The sequence below is a fragment of the Aquarana catesbeiana genome, linkage group LG06 (assembly GCF_042186555.1).
Source record: "Aquarana catesbeiana isolate 2022-GZ linkage group LG06, ASM4218655v1, whole genome shotgun sequence".
NCBI classification, from domain to species: domain Eukaryota; kingdom Metazoa; phylum Chordata; class Amphibia; order Anura; family Ranidae; genus Aquarana; species Aquarana catesbeiana.
In genome coordinates this window covers 360,293,988-360,314,597 of record NC_133329.1, presented here as the reverse complement: position 1 = coordinate 360,314,597, position 20,610 = coordinate 360,293,988, and the positions used below count along the sequence as shown (strand labels likewise).

General features: G+C 46.7%; 1 protein-coding gene across 2 annotated transcripts in view; it reads right to left on the bottom strand.

The window, feature by feature from the left end:
* The window catches only part of ACVR1 (activin A receptor type 1), a 145,231-nt gene extending 128,441 nt beyond the window's left edge, over positions 1 to 16,790 (bottom strand). The window contains exon 1 of one of the 2 annotated variants that reach the window (XM_073634122.1): positions 16,562 to 16,790. In XM_073634122.1, the coding sequence (XP_073490223.1) occupies positions 16,562 to 16,576 (15 nt within the window). In that variant the 5' untranslated portion in view covers positions 16,577 to 16,790. The remainder of the gene's footprint in view (positions 1 to 16,561) is intronic. The other variant, XM_073634123.1, reaches the window with a different exon arrangement.
* Positions 16,791 to 20,610: the final 3,820 nt, after the last annotated feature.

Below are 20,610 nucleotides of genomic sequence, written 5' to 3'. Positions count from 1 at the left end.
CCTGCTCAGAAGAGCTTACAATCTAATAGAGTTGGGCAGGTGGTACAAAAGGTTGTAACTGTGGGGAATGAGCTGATGGAAGTGGTATAAGATTAGCTGAAGACGTTATAGGTTTTCCTGAAGGGATGAGTTTTCAGGGATGGCCTGAAGGTAGCAAGAGTAGGGGGGATAGCCGGACAGGTGGAGGTAGCGAGTTCCAGAGGATGGGAGAGGCTCTGGAGAAATCCTGGAGACGAGCATGGGAGGAGGAGACGAGAGAGCTTGAGAGTAGGAGGTCTTGAGAAGAGCGGAGAGGTCGATTTGGGTGATATTTGGAGACAAGATTGGAGATGTAGCTTGGGGCAGAGTTGTGAATGGCTTTGTATGTTGTGCTTAGTATTTTGAATTTAATTCGCTGGGTGATTGGGAGCCAGTGTAGGGATTGGAGTAGAGGGTTGGCAGACACTGAGCGGTTGGTAAGGTGGATAAGTCTGGCAGCAGCATTCATAATAGACTGAAGAGGGGATAGCCTATGGAGAGGTAGGCCAATAAGAAGTGAGTTGCAATAGTCAAGGCGAGAGATAACGAGGGAGTGAATGAGTAGCTTGGTGGTTTCATTTGTTAAAAAGGGGTGAATTTTAGAGATGTTACAGAGGTGAATTCTACAAACTTGACAACTTTTGACAACGACTGGACCTGAGGCTGAAATGACAAGTCAGAGTCTAGGATTACACCAAGTACCCTGGCGTGAGGGAATGGACTGCTAGGGACTGATAAATCCGGACATCCATATAGATAAGACTGGACATTCATCGGTCTCACTAATCAGCGTGGATGGACTAATCTGCAACATTGGCTACTGTATTCTGACCGCCACTATCTGAGGTTCTGTCCATCCAAGAATTTTCTACCAGAACCTTAACAAAAATCTATCAAAAGAAATTATCCACTGAAAAATGTTGGTCTATTCCGAAGGAATGTGATACCCAAGCACCATCATGGGAGAGAAGTCACACGTTCCCTCATACCCAGAAGAACCAGGTATTAGGAGTAATCGGTGGGTTGGAGAACAGTGGTGGACCTTCACCCCGAATGGGTAAGCCGATAGTGTCTCTTTAACACAAAGCCTCTTACCAAACCATCACGGCATCCCAAGACGAGCGAACGTTTGTCTTGGCACCCGTATGAAAAGCTCCCCAAATCTTCCGAAAACATCCCAATTTCCTTCTCGCACTCCGGCCAAGTTCCAGCTAAACTCACACTTGCCCATCCAAGCACCTTGTCTGCTAGCACATCATATAAGTGTTGGAATTCCACGCTTCAAACACCTACAACTCCTCTTCTACCTTATAAATCGAAGAGAAGAACACAAGACTCCATTTGTAATACTTTCCAGGCAGCCATCCAAGATGCCGACATGTTTCAATGTAGAATTCCTTCAGCTTTCTCTGCACTTTTATGAGCCGAGTGCCTTCACAGCCTTTTCCTGCTGCGGAATGATTTTTTAAGGATTTTTTATTTTTTTACACTGTGCTAAAAGGTATTTCATAAATGAAGTACCGGAGAATGTGAAAACATCAGAAGAGACTGGGAAGATACAGACATTGTAAATGACAGTCTTTAAAAAGAGAACAGACTGACATAAGGCTCATAAATCTTTATGGCACCAATGAAGTGTTTACATTGCAAGGCCTAAAGAGAGCCTGGGCTAGACTGGGAGGGAGGAGGGGTATGGAAAGTCAGAATTAGGGCACCACAGCAAGAGCGCCTCCGCCTGGATATGAATGCAATGGGTATTTAATAAGACAATGATCAAATGTAGCAATGTACAGCAACAAATTCAGAATTAAGAATATCAAAAATGGTTTATAATTGATTGTCTGGCAAAAACACTAAAAGGTGGCAAAACATTATACAATCTGATTGTACAAATCTCCTTTAGAAATACCATTAACTATGTAGTGCAAGGGCCTTCTGGACTGGATATCACAAAGATTGTGATATGCGACTGTATTATGCAGTTGGCTCCAAACTTTAAAAAAAAAAATCACCATTAGGGTCAAGGATAGTGTCCCCCTCCTATACATCGGGGTCCTGAATAGTGTCTGCCTTACATCGGGATCCCCCTCAGAGCGCGTCCCCCTTACATCAAGGTCCCCCCCAGAGCCCCCCCCTTACATCGGGATCCCCCTCAGAGCGCGCCCCCCCCCTTACTTTGGATCCCCCTCAGAGCGCGCCCCCCCCTTACATCGGGATCCCCCTCAGAGCGCGCCCCCCCCTTACATCGGGATCCCCCTCAGAGCGCGCCCCCCCCTTACATCGGGATCCCCCTCAGAGCGCGCCCCCTTACATCAAGGTCCCCCCCAGAGCCCCCCCCCTTACATCGGGATCCCCCTCAGAGCGCGCCCCCCCCCTTACATCGGGATCCCCCTCAGAGCGCGCCCCCCCCTTACATCGGGATCCCCCTCAGAGCGCGCCCCCCCTCAGAGCGCGCCCCCCCCCCTCCTTACATCGGGATCCCCCTCAGAGCGCGCCCCCCCCTCCTTACATCGGGATCCCCCTCAGAGCGCGCCCCCCCCTCCTTACATCGGGATCCCCCTCAGAGCGCGCCCCCCCTAACATAGGGATCCCCCTCAGAGCGCGCCCCCTTACATCAAGGTCCCCCCCAGAGCCCCCCCCCTTACATCGGGATCCCCCTCAGAGCGCGCCCCCCCCCTTACATCGGGATCCCCCTCAGAGCGCGCCCCCCCCCTTACATCGGGATCCCCCTCAGAGCGCGCCCCCCCTCAGAGCGCGCCCCCCCCCTCCTTACATCGGGATCCCCCTCAGAGCGCGCCCCCCCCCTCCTTACATCGGGATCCCCCTCAGAGCGCGCCCCCCCCTCCTTACATCGGGATCCCCCTCAGAGCGCGCCCCCCCTAACATAGGGATCCCCCTCAGAGCGCGCCCCCCCTAACATCGGGATCCCCCTCAGAGCGCGCCCCCCCCTAACCTCAAGGTCCCCCCCCAGAGCCACCCCCCTTACATCAGGGGGTTCCACCTCAGAGGCCCCCCCCTTACATCAGGGGGTTCCCCCTCAGAGGCGCCCCCCCCTTACATCAGGGGGTTCCCCCTCAGAGGCGCCCCCCCCTTACATCAGGGGGTTCCCCCTCAGAGGCGCCCCCCCCTTACATCAGGGGGTTCCCCCTCAGAGGCGCCCCCCCCTTACATCAGGGGGTTCCCCCTCAGAGGCGCCCCCCCTTACATCAGGGGGTTCCCCCTCAGAGGCGCCCCCCCCTTACATCAGGGGGTTCCCCCTCAGAGGCGCCCCCCCCTTACATCAGGGGGTTCCCCCTCAGAGCCCCCCCCCTTACATCAGGGGGTTGCCCCTCAGAGCCCCCCCCCTTACATCAGGGGGTTGCCCCTCAGAGCCCCCCCCCTTACATCAGGGGGTTCCCCCTCAGAGCCCCCCCCTTACATCAGGGGGTTCCCCCTCAGAGCCCCCCCCTTACATCAGGGGGTTCCCCCTCAGAGCCCCCCCCTTACATTAGGGTCCCCCCTTACATCAGGTTAGCTTTTAGCTGAATAAAACCTAAAAAAATAAATAAATAAAAACTGACAGCTCGGGAGGAGCTGCTGTACTAACTATGCGATGTTGGACACCCCCTCCCACCTGAACACACCGGTCAGCGCTTACAGCTTTGGGCAGATGTGTATACTAAGACCCCATTCACACAGGGGCAACACGACTTGCAGGTCGCCTCAGCGAGGCGACCTGCACATGACTGCCCGGGCGACTTGCAAAACGACATCTGTATAGAAGTCTATGCAAGTCGCCCCAAGTCGCCCCCAAAGTCGTAGAGGAACCTTTTTCTAAGTCGGAGCGACTTGCGTCGCTCCCCTTAGAACGGTTCCATAGCACAGAACGGGAGGCGACTTGTCAGGCGACTAGGTCGCCTGACAAGTCGTCCCTGTGTGAATGGGCTCTAAAGGTATCGATACACATGTGCTTATCTGCAGATCCTAATTTCTATGATCAGGGTGGATTAAAATCAATGATTTTTTTTTTTTTTTTTTAAATCGGATTATTTTTATATTTTATTTTTTAATCAAAAATTTATTTAAATAACATGTTTTCCATTTTAGATACATTAATAATTTAGTTTATTCAGCATGAAAAGGAACTTAGTTATGTAGCATGAGGCTGTATATTGAGCAATATTTACATTTTTGGTAAACTCATTCAGTGAATCCAAGCACTGCAAGCTGAGATAACATGCACTGCATGGATATTAAAGATTCTAACTACCAGCAAGAATGAGTCCTTACGTTTAAAGAGCAGCTGTCATTTCAGATCCATCATAGCAGCGCCTGTTAGCGGGCATCCAATCACCTGCTGCCGCCACATCCCTCACCACCTTGTGTCACTGCCCCATCACCAGCCGTCCCATTAAAGTGAATGGGACTGTTGGTGAGTCAACAGCGGGTCAGAGGAGGAGCCACAGCGGGTCAGAGGAGGAGCCACAGCGGGTCAGAGGAGGAGCCGCTGCGGGACAGAGATGACAGTTGCTCTTTACAAATTATGATTTAAATCGAGTTGATTTCAAGCTTTTTTTTTTTTTCCTAGTGATTTAAATCAAATCCACCGTGTCTATAATCGATCAGTAATGGAGCACCATCTAAACATTTCCAACCTCACCAATGCTTCAGACCTGGGAGGTATAACCACAGGCATCCAGTGTGAAGCCCTGAATTGAACCATGCTCGGAATCTCCGTTTGCGCTGCTCGTTAATCCTTTTAACACCTGCAGATGGAGCTTAATTGATTTATTCAAGTAGGTGCTTGCAGGATGCTTTTGTGTACACAATAGTAATGCATAAAAGAGGTGTTCACAACTTTTTCCTCTAGAACAGGGGTCTCCAAACTTTCAAAAAAAAAAAAAAAAAGAGAAATAGTTGGTGTCAGTTGTGGGAGGAATAGTACCAAATTGTTGGTATCAGTGGCAGGAATTATGACTCCAGGGCCAGATAAAGTCAAGCAAAGGGCCACAGTTTGGAGACCTCTGCTCTAGAAGATTGCCCATAAACCATAGAAGCCACTCAGACTGACTGCAATGGACTCTAGAAAAACAAGTTTGGCTCACCATTTCAGGAAAAACAAAAAGGTGAACCAACTCCAAATATCCTGGCCACCCCTCCGGGCCCCGCTACACATACCACCTGTAATGCCCCTTACACAGCCCCAGAGCGAGTACCCATCATCATGCTCCCAATGGCAAGCACTCATTGGTCAACACGACTACGTGCCCACTTTGACCAATCGGGAGCGCTTCAAAATTCTGCGACACCTTACCAAAAGAAGCCTTTTCTCATTGGTCAGCACGGTCACATGGCCTTTGTGAGCATCGTGATGGATACTCATGCTGGGGCTGTGTATTGAGGCGTACAGTCCACTACACCAGTGGGGCGGTGTTTGTGACCTCTATACCTGCAATCCTGGATATCCATGTGCCTGTGTTAAAGTGTCACTAAACCCACATCAGTGGTGTCGCTAGGGGGTGGCTTTTGCGGCTACAGCCCCGAATCTGGGGGCCCATAGCCCCGAGTCTCTCTGAGTCGGCAGTGGCCTCTCTGCAGCTGGGCTGTGAGTGCGGCGGGCAGCACCGGAGAGCGGGCAGGCAGCACAGGAGAGCCAGACAGGCAAGTGAGCAGAGAGACGACATCACCTCTCACCACCTGCCCCCTCTCTGGGGACCATGACGCAAGTGGGGGGCTCTCTGGGGACCATGATGCAAGTGGGGGGGTATATGTATATTATATACATGTGTATGCCTGCCCAAGCATATGGAGTTTCTTTACTTTGCTGCTATGGGCTCTAGCCCCAGATCTTTTGTAGACCTAGCAACGCCCCTGACCCACATCATATAATAAAAAAAAAAAAAAAAAAAAAAAAGGACCCATCATCAATAAATGGTGTATTACATGCTGTTCATACTCAGTCACTATGAGACTAGTTTTCGGTATTCTGCAAAAAACCTGGCTGATCCTGCTGCTCTCTGTGTCCCCAATTCAGCTAGGGATTCTGCAGAGTTACCACCACAGCTGCACTTGCTCAGTTTTCAGCAAGTTTCTATGCTAAGCATTTCTTCCCTATCACATCTGTGCAGCCCTTGCGACTAATGCCGCGTACACACGAGCGGAATGTGCGACAGAAAAAGTCAGGCGGAAGCTTTTCGTCGTCTGTTCCGATCATGTGTGTGCCTCATTGGCCTTTTTTTTATTTTTTTTTATTTTTTTTTTAATTCTGACGGACCTAAAAATAGAACATGTTCTAAATATTTCCGATGGAACCAATTCCTATCGGGAAACCCAATCGTCTGTATGCTGTTCCGTCAGACCAAAAACGGCGCATGCTCTGAAGCAAGAACAAGATGGAAGCTATTGGCTACTGGTTATTGAACTTCCTTTTTCTAGTCCCGTTGTACGTCACCGCGTTCTGGACGGTCGGACTTTGGTGTGACTGTGTGTAGGCAAGACCGCTTGAGCGGTATTCCGTCGGAGAAACCTTCGGAGTTTATTCAGACGGCAAAACCGGTCGTGTATACAGGGCATTAGAGCTGCACAATTCTGGCTAAATTGAGAATCACTTTTTTTTTTTTTAACTTAGAAGATCACAATTCTTTCATTCTCATGGCGTAACATCATATTTCACATTATACAAAAAAAAAAAAAAAATTGGGCTAACTTTACTGTTTATATTCCCCCCCCAAAAAAATTGCATTTGAAACACCGCTGCACAAATACAGTGTTACATAAAATATTGCAACAACCGCCATTTTATTCTTTAGGGTCTCTACAATAATATATATATATATATATACATACACACACACATACATACATACATACACACATATATACACACATACACACACACATACATACTGATTTTTAACTTGTAAGCAAGCAACAAGTGTCAGAAAAAGGTTTAGTCTTTAAAGGGGTTGTAAAGTCTCAAGGTTTTGAACCGAGATCACAATTTTTTTAACGATTAATCGAGCAGCTCTAACGTGACTATAGAGTCATACATGTGGTTGTATACACAGTGGTAAAATGACAGCCCATTCCCTCCCTCCTCCTCCATGCCCACTAACCAGATAAAGACACAGGGTACAGGATATTACATCCAGCCTGATCGAGTCTTCTCCACCCCGTTATTTTAAAGACACAGGCTGGAGGGGAGTGACACAGCCCGTGACTGACAGAAATCTGCCCACACCATGGTATTGCCAATAAAATAATAAAGTTAAACTTTTTTTTTAAAAGGGGTCAGTTTACTGGGGGGCGGGCGCGGACTGTGTAAACAATAGGGGGTCAACCAATACAGTTTTGTCGGCCGCCTTTATTCTGTACATCACCATCACCTGCCACCCATATGCAACTTGTCACTTGTCCCCAGCGCCATCCGAGCGGGTAAACTTCCACATGTGGGTGGTGAGAGATGACGTAACTATCTCTCTGCTCACCCGCGGCTGCAGCTCTGTCAAGAGCAGCCTTCACTGCCCTGCTGTAGGGGCGGAAGAGCAGTGATGCGAGGCGGGCAGTGGGAGATTATGTCATCTCTCTTCTGCCCACCGCACACAGAGATTGGCAGAGACTGCAGCAAGTGCCGCGTGGGGACAGGGGGAGGTGGTCTGACCAATATTGGCAATATCGGTATGTTTCTGACAATACTGATAATTTGAAAAATGTGAATATCGACCGCTCCGATAATCGGTCGACTCCTAGTAAACAAATGTCCGATCTTTGGTAGCAGGAGGAGAAATAGTTGCGTCAGGCAGCAAAACACCAGTATGTCTCTGTGCCTGTAGCTGCCGCCTTGCTGCAGTATATGTACTGTGATGGGTCGGCAAGCGGTTGAATAGTTCATTTTAGCCAAGCTGGACCAAATAAACCATTTCCATTACATTACTAAGTGGCCGCTGTGTGCACTGTAACATTCATAACACAGCAGTAGCATCAATCACCAGCTATATACAGTATATAGCCCTGTGTTCTGCAGCAGTATGGGCCGACTTCTCATCTGCTGATGGATCTAAAACGAGTCGGCCTCAATGCTACTTCAGCCATTCAGAAGAAGCTTTGCATTTTTAATCAGTGAATACAAAGTTTGCTCTGATTGTCTGAGGTGAAGAGGCGGTGGATGACTTCATAACTCACCTCAGCCAAAGTCTTGTATTCAATAAAATATAAGGTTTCTCCTGAATGGTTGCAAAGCATTCAGGCTGACCCAATTTTGTTCTGGTAGCAGACAAAGTCTCCCATACTGCTGAGGGACACTGCACCGCCATACTGTATGTAGCTAATGTTAGTACAGTAATGATCGGGCACTCACAGAGGCCAAATCACTCATGGAAATGGTTCATTTGGGCCAGCTTGGCCCAAACTATGGAAAGTGACAGGAAACCTGGACTTCAGCTTTAAATCTCAGTTGTAAAATAAGGTCTATGTCGCAAACTACAATGCAACAGAGGGACTTTTCTTGGAAGCACAAAGAAATCGGGAAAGGTTAAAAAAATTTAATAAAATCTGGAATGAGTAGCCACGTGTCTGTCCTTTCTCAATCTCCGCAAACACTAGTGCAAATGTAGCAGAAGCTGGGCCAGAAATTGTCATAAGGTGCTGGAATTACATATACATGCCAAACCATTCACCAACATCTATGACCAACTTGAGGTTAAAAAAAGGGGGGGGGGGGAGAGATCTTCCAGTGCCCCAAGCCACAAAAGCAGATCATTAAGGACAATTATTACCTTGATATATCACAGTGGGAAATATTCCAAAACGCAAACTAAATAGTATGCAACAGTACACAATGGGCAATTATAAAAAAGGGAGACTTCCTTGTTGATTCTTCCAGAAGGTCTCCTGTTAGGGCCAAAAAAAAACACAACACAGGTGGTGCTAGATTTTAAAGTGTAAAGTTCACCTTTTCACAGAAAATGAAAAGGAGAACACCATACACCCTCTCCAACTCCCCCTGCATTTACCTCCATGAAAGATTAGCTTTGACTTCCCATGCAGCCAGGGCAGCACTACTTGGATGTGGAATTTGCAATCTTCTTCCCCTTTTTTTACTTAGACATGTCAGCTTGTAAACAGATTACTCTGATCTGTTTGGGAAGAAAACCACTGCTTTCAAATGCCTGGACCACTGCACCAGCTGTGTTGGATCTGAAAGCTAACCTTTTTGTTGGGAAAAGGTGAACTTACACTTTAAAGGCCAAGTTCACTTTTTTTTTTCTAAATTCCAGCTCCCCTATGAACCAGTTTTCCATTTATTCTACACACGCTTACCTCACTGTCCTCATGGCTGTTTATAAACACTTCTCCATTACTTCTGCCTTACTTCCTGGACAGACTTTAGGTCATGACAGGAAGGAGTTGACCGGCTGAACTCCTTCCTGGGTCATGACCTAAAGTTTGTCCATGACTATGGGCTGTTGGGAGTAAAAGACTCAGCTGATCGTTCCAGCTACCCTCCAATCTGTTCTGTCTAAATGAAAGAGGATGGATTCCCTTCCAGGTTTTTTTTTTGTTTTTTTTGTGTGGATTGGATCAGATCCGGAGGTAGATGGGTATAAAAATGGATACAAGCCCATTTACACCTGCCTGTTTATAGGAATACATGGCCCTTCTGATTAGGTCTGCCTGAAAGACTGACAGACGGACGGACCCGATTGTATTACCCGCGCCAAAGAGGCCTTAAGCATCTACAGTTGCCATCAATCGCTTAACAGATAAAACAAATGAATTCCAGGTATGGATATTTTAAGCATAGTTACATTAGTCCAGCCTGGACCAATGTAAATACCATGTCTGGCTGATAGCCCTGGAGGCTGGAAATCGATGAAGTAGTAGACACCGCTACTACAGGGATCTCCACTTGCTTCCAGGTCTCGTGCTGAGCAGATGGCCTGATGCATAGTGAACACATTCAAAGCTCAGCACGGGGACCATACAGAAATGCTTTACGTTGTCTAAATGAATGCAAAGTGCATTCTGATTGGACGAGGTGGAGCAGTGAGAGTGCAAAGCATTATGGCTGAAGATATCCTGAGGTGCTGGAACGGTTTCTGAAGTGGCGGAAGGGGACGTGGGGCGTCCCCCACCCTCCAGTGTTTCTTGGGCTTGTCGTTTCTGCCGGTTCGCCTGAGAAACGATCTGATGGTGTAGCCGGCTGCTCCCACAGATGACCAAAGAGTAAAAACACTCTTTGATCGACTATGGCCTTGGAGGACCAGAGCGACATCATGATCTTTTGCTTTTAAAAAAGGTAAAGAGATTTAGGGTCTTTTTGACCACAGATCTCTTCATAAGGAGGATTTCATATTTCTGGTATAAGCCTGCTGTACCATGTACTTATATGAGAAAGTATCCTTTTCTCTTTGTATTACTTCATTTGTTTGAAATCCCTGGTGTTCCTGCCAGTCCCTCTGCTTTCCTATTAAAAACTGCCCACACTAGGCGTGAGGACTGCATGGTTAGTTCTCTAGCTGTGCTGGAAAAGCAGCCTGCTTACCTCCAATGATCAGACTCTTAAACCTGAGAGTGTGCACTTTGACCCCCATATCCATTTTATAACTATAGCTTGAATATGTTTTCGTAAACACCTGAAAAAAACTAAAAGTGTGTGTGTGTGTGTGTGTGTGTGTGTGTGTGTGTGTGTGTGTGTGTGTGTTACACACATATACACACACAATTTTGTGTGTGTTTTACACACATATACACACACAAAAATGTTGTGCCATTCATTTCTATTTTAAACAGAATATGTTGTTTTACAAGGTGAGGTTTTACATATACTGACCATTGACAAATATTCAAAAAACACTTCTGGGTGTCCAGATATGCTGTCCGTCTCCCCTTCTCCCCCCCACAAACACTCTGGTCTGCCATTGGCTGAGAGCGCTGATCGAGAGCCGATTGGCAGACCTTGTTCAGTCATGACCCTTCGAACAGCCGGCTTCTTTTGGACCGGCTGCCGTACACACAGGCCGAATGACAGCCAGTTTCTATTGAACCGGACAATAATCGCCCAACATTCGGCCCGTGTGTACTGGGTTTTGGGCAGCCCATAAATTGGTCCATTTCTTCCTTCAACCGAAACAAAACTGAGTCGATTCCACAAACTAATGTGGATGAGGGAATCCTCCACACAGCAGGGGAGACTTCCCTGCTGTCAGAATACGGCAAATTAGTGTTGCAGGCTGTAGCCTGCAGCGCTGATCGAGTGAGGAAAAGCCAACAGGGCAGTTGTTGTGCCCATACAAGGATCAAAATGCGAACGATCCCTGCTGAACTGGACAAAATTGAATCCGTGTATGGCCGACTTTAGGCTTTAAAAGCGGCAGTAAACCTCTGGGTGACTGGCCGGAGCCGCAATGACGTCCCTCCCCCACATGTGCGGGGGAGCCACGGTTTATGACAACCTGGGTGGCCGTTCCTTCAGAGCGCATGCGCCGGTGACGTCATTGGCTGCATTTACAGTGAACATCTCCTAAACGGCGTACGTTTAGGAGATGTTTACAGTACCTATAGGCAAGCCTTGTTTTAGGCTTACCTATAGGTACAAGTCAGAGATTGGAGTTTTCTCCCACATAGGACTAGCATTTTGACAGACTACTACTGACATCGGCTACGTTTCGAGCTCAAGATGGCCTAGTCTGCGCCAACCAGTTTAACAAATAGCCCTACTTGTAGGGTTATCAGGTGAAAATAGAGGGAAAAAGCCCATAAAGAAAGAAAATGAAAACGGATGCAGGACCGGTGCACTGCAATGTGTTTAATTTCTGTTCTTAGGTCTGGATATACTAACACCAGTAGAACATTCTCCTTTCATCATTGTAGGAAAATATAAAAAAGGTTATAGATTTTCATTGTAGTCCACAATACTGGGGAAGGGAGTGCCGTAAAATAAGTGCATGGCTGCAAATACTAAAAATGAACTGTTTGGTGACCTTCCAGTAAAGTACATTCTCAACTTGACAATGCACAGTGTGAGCCAAAACTTTATCTGAAATCAATGAATGGCCTGGTTTCAGAGCAGTTAGCGGTGGGTTCACATCAAAAGGAAGCAGTGAGGAGACCCAGACACACTGTCTATTGTGCCACTTATCGCTCAGCATGTCTGAGCTCAAATCAACAGGAAAGTGCAAGTCACGTTCACAGCCCATTCCGCATGACAAAAAGAGCCCTCCACAGCAATGATCACCTCTGCAATGAGCACCCCCTCCGACACCCCCCACCAGCACAGAAGACCCAGGATGGGCTCAGCACACACAATGACCGCAGGAGTAATTAATATGCAAATGCCTAGTGCTCATCACTGCAGGATATGGCATAGGGGGCCTATATCAGACATTCAGCATTCCCCCCACCCCATACATACACATTCATTGCTTTAACCCTATATGACTGCAAGGCGACATCTGCAAAGTAATCAGGTCTTCAGCAGGCCTGGGTTGTACACTTGCCAATTATCGGAGTCTGGTGCCAGCTAAGGCCTCACGTACACTGCTGCTGCTAAATGGACATTTAGGCCCCATTCACACCTGAGCGTAGCGTTTTGAGGCAGAAAGTCGAGATTTTTTGCCGCGATTTTGTACAGGTCAAAAGATCACCATTGTAAAAAGCAGAAAAAACGCCCAAACCTGCCTAAAAAAAAAAAAGTTCCAGAACTTGTTTGAGCTTCAGGCGTTTTGGAGCTTCTGGCTTTAGGCGTTTTGGATTGGAGATGTGAACCATCTCCATAGAGAATAATTGATTTTTTTTTCCCCTCCAGCGTTTTGTAGCTTCAAAACGCTAAGGTGTGAACGGGGCCTAAGGAGCAGTTGGCTGTTTTTTTTCAGCTGCCCCTGAACTCTCCTCTATGTTAACTTATCAGTACATGTACTCAGGGTCATATACAGTCGTTTCTAGGCAGTTGAGTTTAGAGGCTTTTTTTGGAACGCAAAAAAAAAAAAAAAAAAAAAAATGGGTTTAGAAGCTGAGTTTAGGAGGAATTTCAAGCTCCAGATGCTCCTAAATGCGGTAACCCGCATTTTGTTTACAGGCGTTGAAGCCTAACAATGTATTTTTCTGTACAGTGGAGTACACAGACCAGGGTAGGTCTATTAAAGCTTTAGATTGCGGTCAAAAAAGTGTGCACCGTCGCACAAACACAACAGACCCAAGCATACAATCAGGCCAGTTAAGGATTGCCAATAGAGCAATAATGAGCATTTTCAATTAGGCGTCATGCAAACGGGACGTTTTTACAGCTGCTGTTTTCGGCTTCAGACTTTATTTTCTACAGTCAAACTCCATGCACACATAGGCTGTTATCAACTGTTTTTGGCTGTAAAAAAAACAAAAAACAAAACTAGTGGGTTCTGAGAGGAGTTTTTCAGCTGTAAAAACACTCCAACATCAAAAAATGCAGGAAAAAAAACACAACGTTTAAGGTTTTTGATCCCATTGAAAAAAAAAAAAAATAGCAATACACATCAAACTGAGCATGTGCAGAGTTCCCCCAAGGAGATGGATTTGGGACTGCGGAAGAAGGGAGGGATCAGAGATGACAGGATCAAACAGCCTTTTTGACATAATGCAGAGCAACCCTCGGACATTAACTGTAATAGCGGTGCTTTTTGGCCGCTAGCGGGAGAGCTTTTAACCCCAGCTACCGGCCAAATAAAGGGTTAATAGCGCCGGCAAAGCGCCGCTGCTGAAGCACTTTGGCAGCGGTGGCCATTGATTTCAATGGCAGGGGCGGCAGAGGAGCGGTGCGTACACTGCTCCTGCACCGCCCCAAAGATGCTGCTTTCAGGACTTTGTAACGTCCTGCAAGTGCTTAAGCGCCTGAAAAACGCCTCAGTGTGAAAGTAGTCTTAGGTTCCACAGTGAGTATAACAAGCATGCTTTACTGCATATACAGACTGAATTTACGGTTGTGGGTTTAGTAACACTTTAATATAGCAATTATGTATTGTACATTTGCATCAGTCCCTCAAGGAGCTTACAACCCAAGATCCACAATCATACATACGCCCATGCTTGGGGCCAATTACCTACCAGCATGTCTTTGCAGTGTGGGAGTAAACTGGAGCAGCCAATACAACCCATAGGAAGAACATGCAAACTCCATGCAGATGGAGCCCTGATCAGGATTCAAACTAGGGACCCAAGAGCTGCAAGATAAGTGCTAACCACTAACAATGTCCAAAGACTTAAAAATGCAATAGTCTCTGCACTTAGTGGAAAGTCGCCTCCTAGATTGTACGCTCTAACAAGCAGGGCCCTCTGATGCCTCCTGTATTGAATTGTATCTGTACTGTCTGCCCTCATGTTGTAAAGCACTGTGAAAATTAGTGCTATATAAATTCTGTATAATACTGATCTTATCAATGAGACAGTTGTGCTAGAGTCACCAGGCAAAGTCGCACCCATCCAAAGTTACAGCAAAGTCGCAATGGAAATCGCACAAGTGAAATGGAGCCTTAGAAGTCACGAAAACCACAGCCTCCATATTTTACGTTTTCTATACATCTGCTACTTAATAATTTCACAGCTGTGTTGTGGTCCTAGAAGTACATATGACCTGAATTCTAACAAAGAGCTGGTTTCCCTGTTCCACATCAGACCACACTGGGACCCACGCAATTCAACAAAAATTAGACCTCTGATTTATTTACTATTTTCACATCTGAACTTGTAAAAACAAAGTACCAAGGACCCACCAACACAACCCAAGTTCTAGTCTAAACACTTGATAGACTGATGGCCTTCAAGACACATTGAGAATAGTAGTTCCAACAAAACCCAAATTCTAATCTAAACATTGAAACACTGATGGCTTTCAAGACAAATTGAGAATAGTGGAAATTTCCCCCATAGTGTGTTTGTAGATCTTAACAAGTGGTAAGGACATGCTAGGGCTTGTAGACCTACTATAACTAGTAACCACCAACTCTTACTTAGAACAGGGGTCTCCAAACTTTCTAAGCAAAGGGCCAGTTTACTGTCGTTCGGGGGGGGGGGGGGGGGGGGTGGGGGGGGGGGGGGGGGGGGGGGGGGGGGGGGGGGTGGCAGACTGTGGCCAGTAAGATTAGAAAATGCCCCAGCACATCATTGGTTATAATAGGTGGAATTGTTGATATCAATGAGCAGAATAGTGCCCCGTTGATGGGGTCAGTAGGGGGAATGGTTCTCCATCATTGGTGCCAATTGGAGGAATAGTGCCCCGAGGGCCAATAAAAGGCAAGCAAAAAGTTCACATCGCAGTTTGGAGAGCACTGATTTAGACGATAACTCACTGTGGCACTACTGACAATAACACCACATTAGTGACAATTCCCTCCCATCACTTTTCCATAACCTCTAGTCAAGATAGGACTTTCAGTTGTAGAAGAACCAAGTAGATACAAGCCCCCTCCCCTCCACGTTAGTGCTTGCAGAGACTCAATAACTAGGAGCCACCAAGCTCTTTCCTAAACGATAATTCACTGATGTGGCACTAAAGACACAATAGTACCACAACCATGACAATACCTACCATCCCTTTCCATAACCTCTGGTCAAAACATGCTGGGACTTTCAGTTCTAGAAGAGCCAGGAAGAAACAAGTCTCCCCTGTCCCATGCTAAGACTTGCAGACACACAATAACTAGCAGCCACCAAGCTTTTTCCTTGATAATTCACCATATGACACTACTGACACAATAGTACCACACCCATGGCAAACCCCAGCATCCCTTTTCCATTTAGTTCCTTCCGTCAAGGCATGCTGGGACCTGCCATTCTAGAAGAACCAGGAAGTGACACATCCCTTCCCCTCCATGTTAGGACTTGTAGTCCCACAATAACTAGGCGCCATCAAGCTCTTTACTAGATGATAATTCACTGATGTGGTACTACGGACACAGTAGTATTGCAACCATGGCAATCCCCAACATCCATTTTTTATTCCGTTCCTCCAGTCAAGATATGCTGGGACGTGCAGTTCTAGAAGAACCAGGAAGAGACAAGTTCCCTACCCCATGTTAGGGCTTGTAGACCCACAATAACTAGGAGCCACCAAGCTCTTTCCTAGACGATAATTCACTGACACAGCAATGCTACAACCATAACACTACCTACCATCCATCCTTTTTCCACAACCTCTAGTCAAGATATGCTGGGACTTTCAGTTCTAGAAGAAAAAGGATGAGACGAGTCCCCCCTCCCCTATACTGACGTGTAGACCCACAATAACTAAACCACCATGCCCTTTCCTAGATGATAATTCACTGATGTGGCAATACTGACAATAGTGCCACAACCATGACAATCCCTACCATCCCCTCCAGCCAAGTCATGCTGGGACTTGCAGTTCTAGGGGAACCAGGAAGAGAAAAGTCTCATCCCCTCCCCCGATCTCTCATCCAGACACTGCATCCCCATTGGCATGTGAAGATGTAAGCCAAATTCCTGTCTTCCTGACATAGTCTAGCGTCCTGCCATTAGCAGGGCAGAATAAATTAAGTCTAGGAAGCATCGTGTTTCATGGATGTTTGTCACCTACCTTCCCAGCCTGCATCTTCTCTCTCCCTCGGCTCTTTAAATAAAAAGACAGCAACAGAAATATATTTGCCTAGTAGTTCATAGACCTCCATCCACCCACACAGATAAACATAGCCAGCAGCAGACGAAGAAATTCCCGGGAGGAACTCTGGCTCTCTTCCCACAATATGTTTGTATAGTATTCCAGACTGCAGGGGCTTTTTCTGTGCACTGGGAGACACTGGGCAAATGTGTGGCTGTGTCCCCAGTCCTCCTACAGCACAAATCTTTCCTCCGCTAAGTCCAGCTGGGACTATAAAGCAGCCCTGATACCTAAATACACCAGATCACTGCTGTGCGTGTCCGCAGGATTGCCAAGCCCCGTGGAGCAATCATGTTTATGTATTGTCACCAGTAGTGCCAGTTGAGGACAGTACAGAGTGAAGGAGGTATACAAAGCACACATAATAGTATATCATTAAAAGCAGGGCTGACCAGGTCTTTGCATACCATGCCAAGCATTTAAGGCATCTAATGACCTCAGGTAATCCTCATTTATGATTCCGCAAGATCAGACAACTGAGCCATGCAGACACCCTCGGGTCCCCAAGTCTTGGATTAAGACTGGGTTGGAAATCTTCCATCAATAGCCCATTGTTCCCCCTGTCTGCGGTGAAAACCAGAAACCCCTCCCCATGTTTGGACTTGTAGACCCACAATACCTAGGAAAGAGCTTGGTGGTTCCTAAATGATAATTCACTGATGAAATCCATGACAATCCCCACCATCCTGTTGACCACCCATGGTGGACAATTAAATTCTGTGGAACATTGTGGACCATACAGTTATCTAGCGCATCACTACTAAACATACCATATCGAGTCTTTGATCCCATTTAGGAAGCCATGGTTGGACTGGCAACGGACAGCGTCCCATCCTAGACTGCTCATCAGCCGATAGGTTAGGCCATATTTATATTTCCATTAGGTGCAATATATACTATAGGCGGTCAAGGCAAAGAGGCAGATGTGGCCAGTACAGTCACTTAACCCCATCATTATCAGACATCTCATAAACATGGTCTAAGCCGGGAAAGGACCAGTAAAATAGGAATATATTTTGGGTAAAAGGTGATCCCAGAAGATAGGGGTCCCTTTGGATGCCAAAGATTGTGTGCCTACAGGATCAACTGATGACATCCACCCCCGGTCACAGGACGCTATTCAGGTTCCATACACAAGAACTATCAGTAAAATGATTTCAGAACAAAGAAGAGATAAAACTATATGATAATTCCGATCACACTCTGAATGGGCTAGCACAGGGGTCTCCAAACTGCAGCCCTTTGCTTGCCCTTGGTACACCATTCCTCCACCGACACCGGTAATGAGGCACACCAATGAGGAGGCACTATTCCTCCACTGACACCAAAGATGGGGACATTATTTTTTCACTTTCTACTCCCACGGGCCACAGTCCAGGCCCACTAAGGTCTACAGGGCAGTAAACAGGCCCTTTGTTTAGAAAGTTTAGAGACCCCTGAGCTAACATACTACATCTCAACAAATCTACCATACACTGTCCAGGTCTGCCAGTGACCAGCCAAAAATATCCACCTTGTTTAAATGAAATGCTCCAAAAAGTACTGCGTTATAAAAGTAAAAAGTACGAGCCAGATAGCCACCCAAAACCAACTGCTCTATACCATTCAGGAATTTGCCCCGTACATATGGCCCTGTAGCTAGGTATGTCTGGACAGGTGTGTAAGTGTAGGCATCCCAATCTCTGCCCATTTAATTCTCAATGGCAACAACTTTACTTGACTTGTCCAATGCTTATACATGTCAATAGTAGGTACCCTGATCTACAACAGATTTGGCCATCCAACCCTCAATAGCGGCACCTTATGTTTAATCAGGCTTTCCATTATTTTGCACACCTGATTTGATCAGTTTCACTGCCTTAATAATTACCACAGCTGTTTCATCTGAGGGAAATCCTGTAAACATGACCTGTTGGGGCACCTTGAGGACTGAAGTTGAGAAACACTGCCTTAGATGGACTGACCTCCGATGTATAGTCACCTTAGCCAGACAATGTCTGATGCTTCTATAGGTCACTTGTTGACACCCCACCTTGTCTGCAGCATATCTGGCCACCCAACCCTCATTGGACCGATCAATACATACAATTTAACAAATTAATCTCACACTTCTATACATCAGCTGTAGGCACCCCAATCTGCAAGAGAGTGGCCATCTAAGCCTTAATGATATAGATATATATATAAAAAATATGTATATACATACATACACACACATATATATGCAAGCCTTAGCTGACTCCTCTGATGCTCCTACAAGTCGACTGTGAGCCCCATGATACAAAAAAGGCCTGGCAATCCAGCCCTTTACATGCAAAATGCTCTAATCTCGTATGTTTGTCCACTGTGGACAAACACGTCTGACACTTCTACACGTCAACTGGAGAGATCCCAACCTGCGACAGATCTGGTCATCCAACCCTTACTGACCCATTATATACATGAATCTTTGTGACCTCCTACACATCAACTATAAACCCCCTGATCCAAAACAGATCTGGAAATTCAATTACATACATGAGCCAATGTAGTCCTTACTGACTCACATGTATGTTCACCCGAGCCAAAAACATCTGACACTTCTAGGCATCAACTGCAGGCACCATGATCTGCAACAGCTCTGGACATCCAACCCTCACTGACCCCCTTTATGGCTGCAACTCAGCTGCACTCATCTGATGCTTCTCCATATAAACTGTATGGGGGGGGTGGCATTCCCCCGATCTGCAGCAGACTGGCCATCCAGACCATACACATGCAGACCTCAGATGTACGTTCACCTTAACCAGATGCTTCTATACATTGGTTGCTGGGTGGCCAGATCTGTTGAAAATTAGAATGCCTAAAAGCATCAGGTGTGTTGGAAAATACATAAGAGGTCAATGAGTTCTCGTGTATAGGATTGGGTTGCCAGTGGTGGGATTAGAGTTGTCATGCAGAAGTGTCCAAAAGAGTCCACTAAAGATGCATGTGTGCATGGGCCAATAGGGGTTGGCGTCCAATTCTTCAACAGATCAAGCCATCCAACCCTAATACATGATCCAATGCTGTCCTCAGATGTATGTTCACCTTAGTCAGACGTGTCCGATGCTTCTACACGTCAGTGCTTGGCACCCTAATCTGCAACAGATCTGGCAATCCGACAATATATAAATATAAAGAAATAAAAAGTATATACACACACTTGTCAAACACTTCTACTCCAAACCCCTGGCAATCCAACTCATCGATGAGACAACTCTAGCCTCACTGACCTCAGATGGATGTGCACCAGACATGTCTAGACATCAATGGTAGGAGTCCCAATCTACAGCAGATCCAACCCCCTTATACGAGATAATGCCATCCTCATGCAATCACACCTTTCATAATCGGACACTCCAAATCACACCAGATATCTGATGCCTGGGAAAGTTGGAGATGGGGGGGGGGGGGGCACCTCTGACTTTCCAGGTCATCAGATGTCGGGTGTGATATGGAATGGGGAAGAGGGAAGGTGTGATTGCAGCAGTAAGGCATTGGATGGTGTATAGGGTTGGATGGCCAGATCTGCTGCAGGTGGGGATATAGACATGTATGCCCATTAGGTGGGCCTGGCAGATTTGCACTGGGATTGGAAAGACAGGTATGTTGTAGATTGGGGGTGTCGCCACAACAGACCTGTCCATCCAATCCCAACACAGAGCTGCAAATCAGTCAGACTTGCCTGATGTCTCATACACGTCAATTGTCAACATAGCCATCCTGTCCATCCAACTCCAGCCAATGCCATCCTTCCAAATCACACCAGATACCCAATGACCAGGAAAGTCGGGGGTGGTAGTCCTATCTACAACTCTCCAGGTTATCATATATTGGTATTTGTGGCTGGATGGCCAGATCTGCCACAGATTGGGACGTCTACAATTGATGTATATGAGCAGTAGACAGGCCCAGCTGATTGGCAGCTACATATGGGGATTGGAATG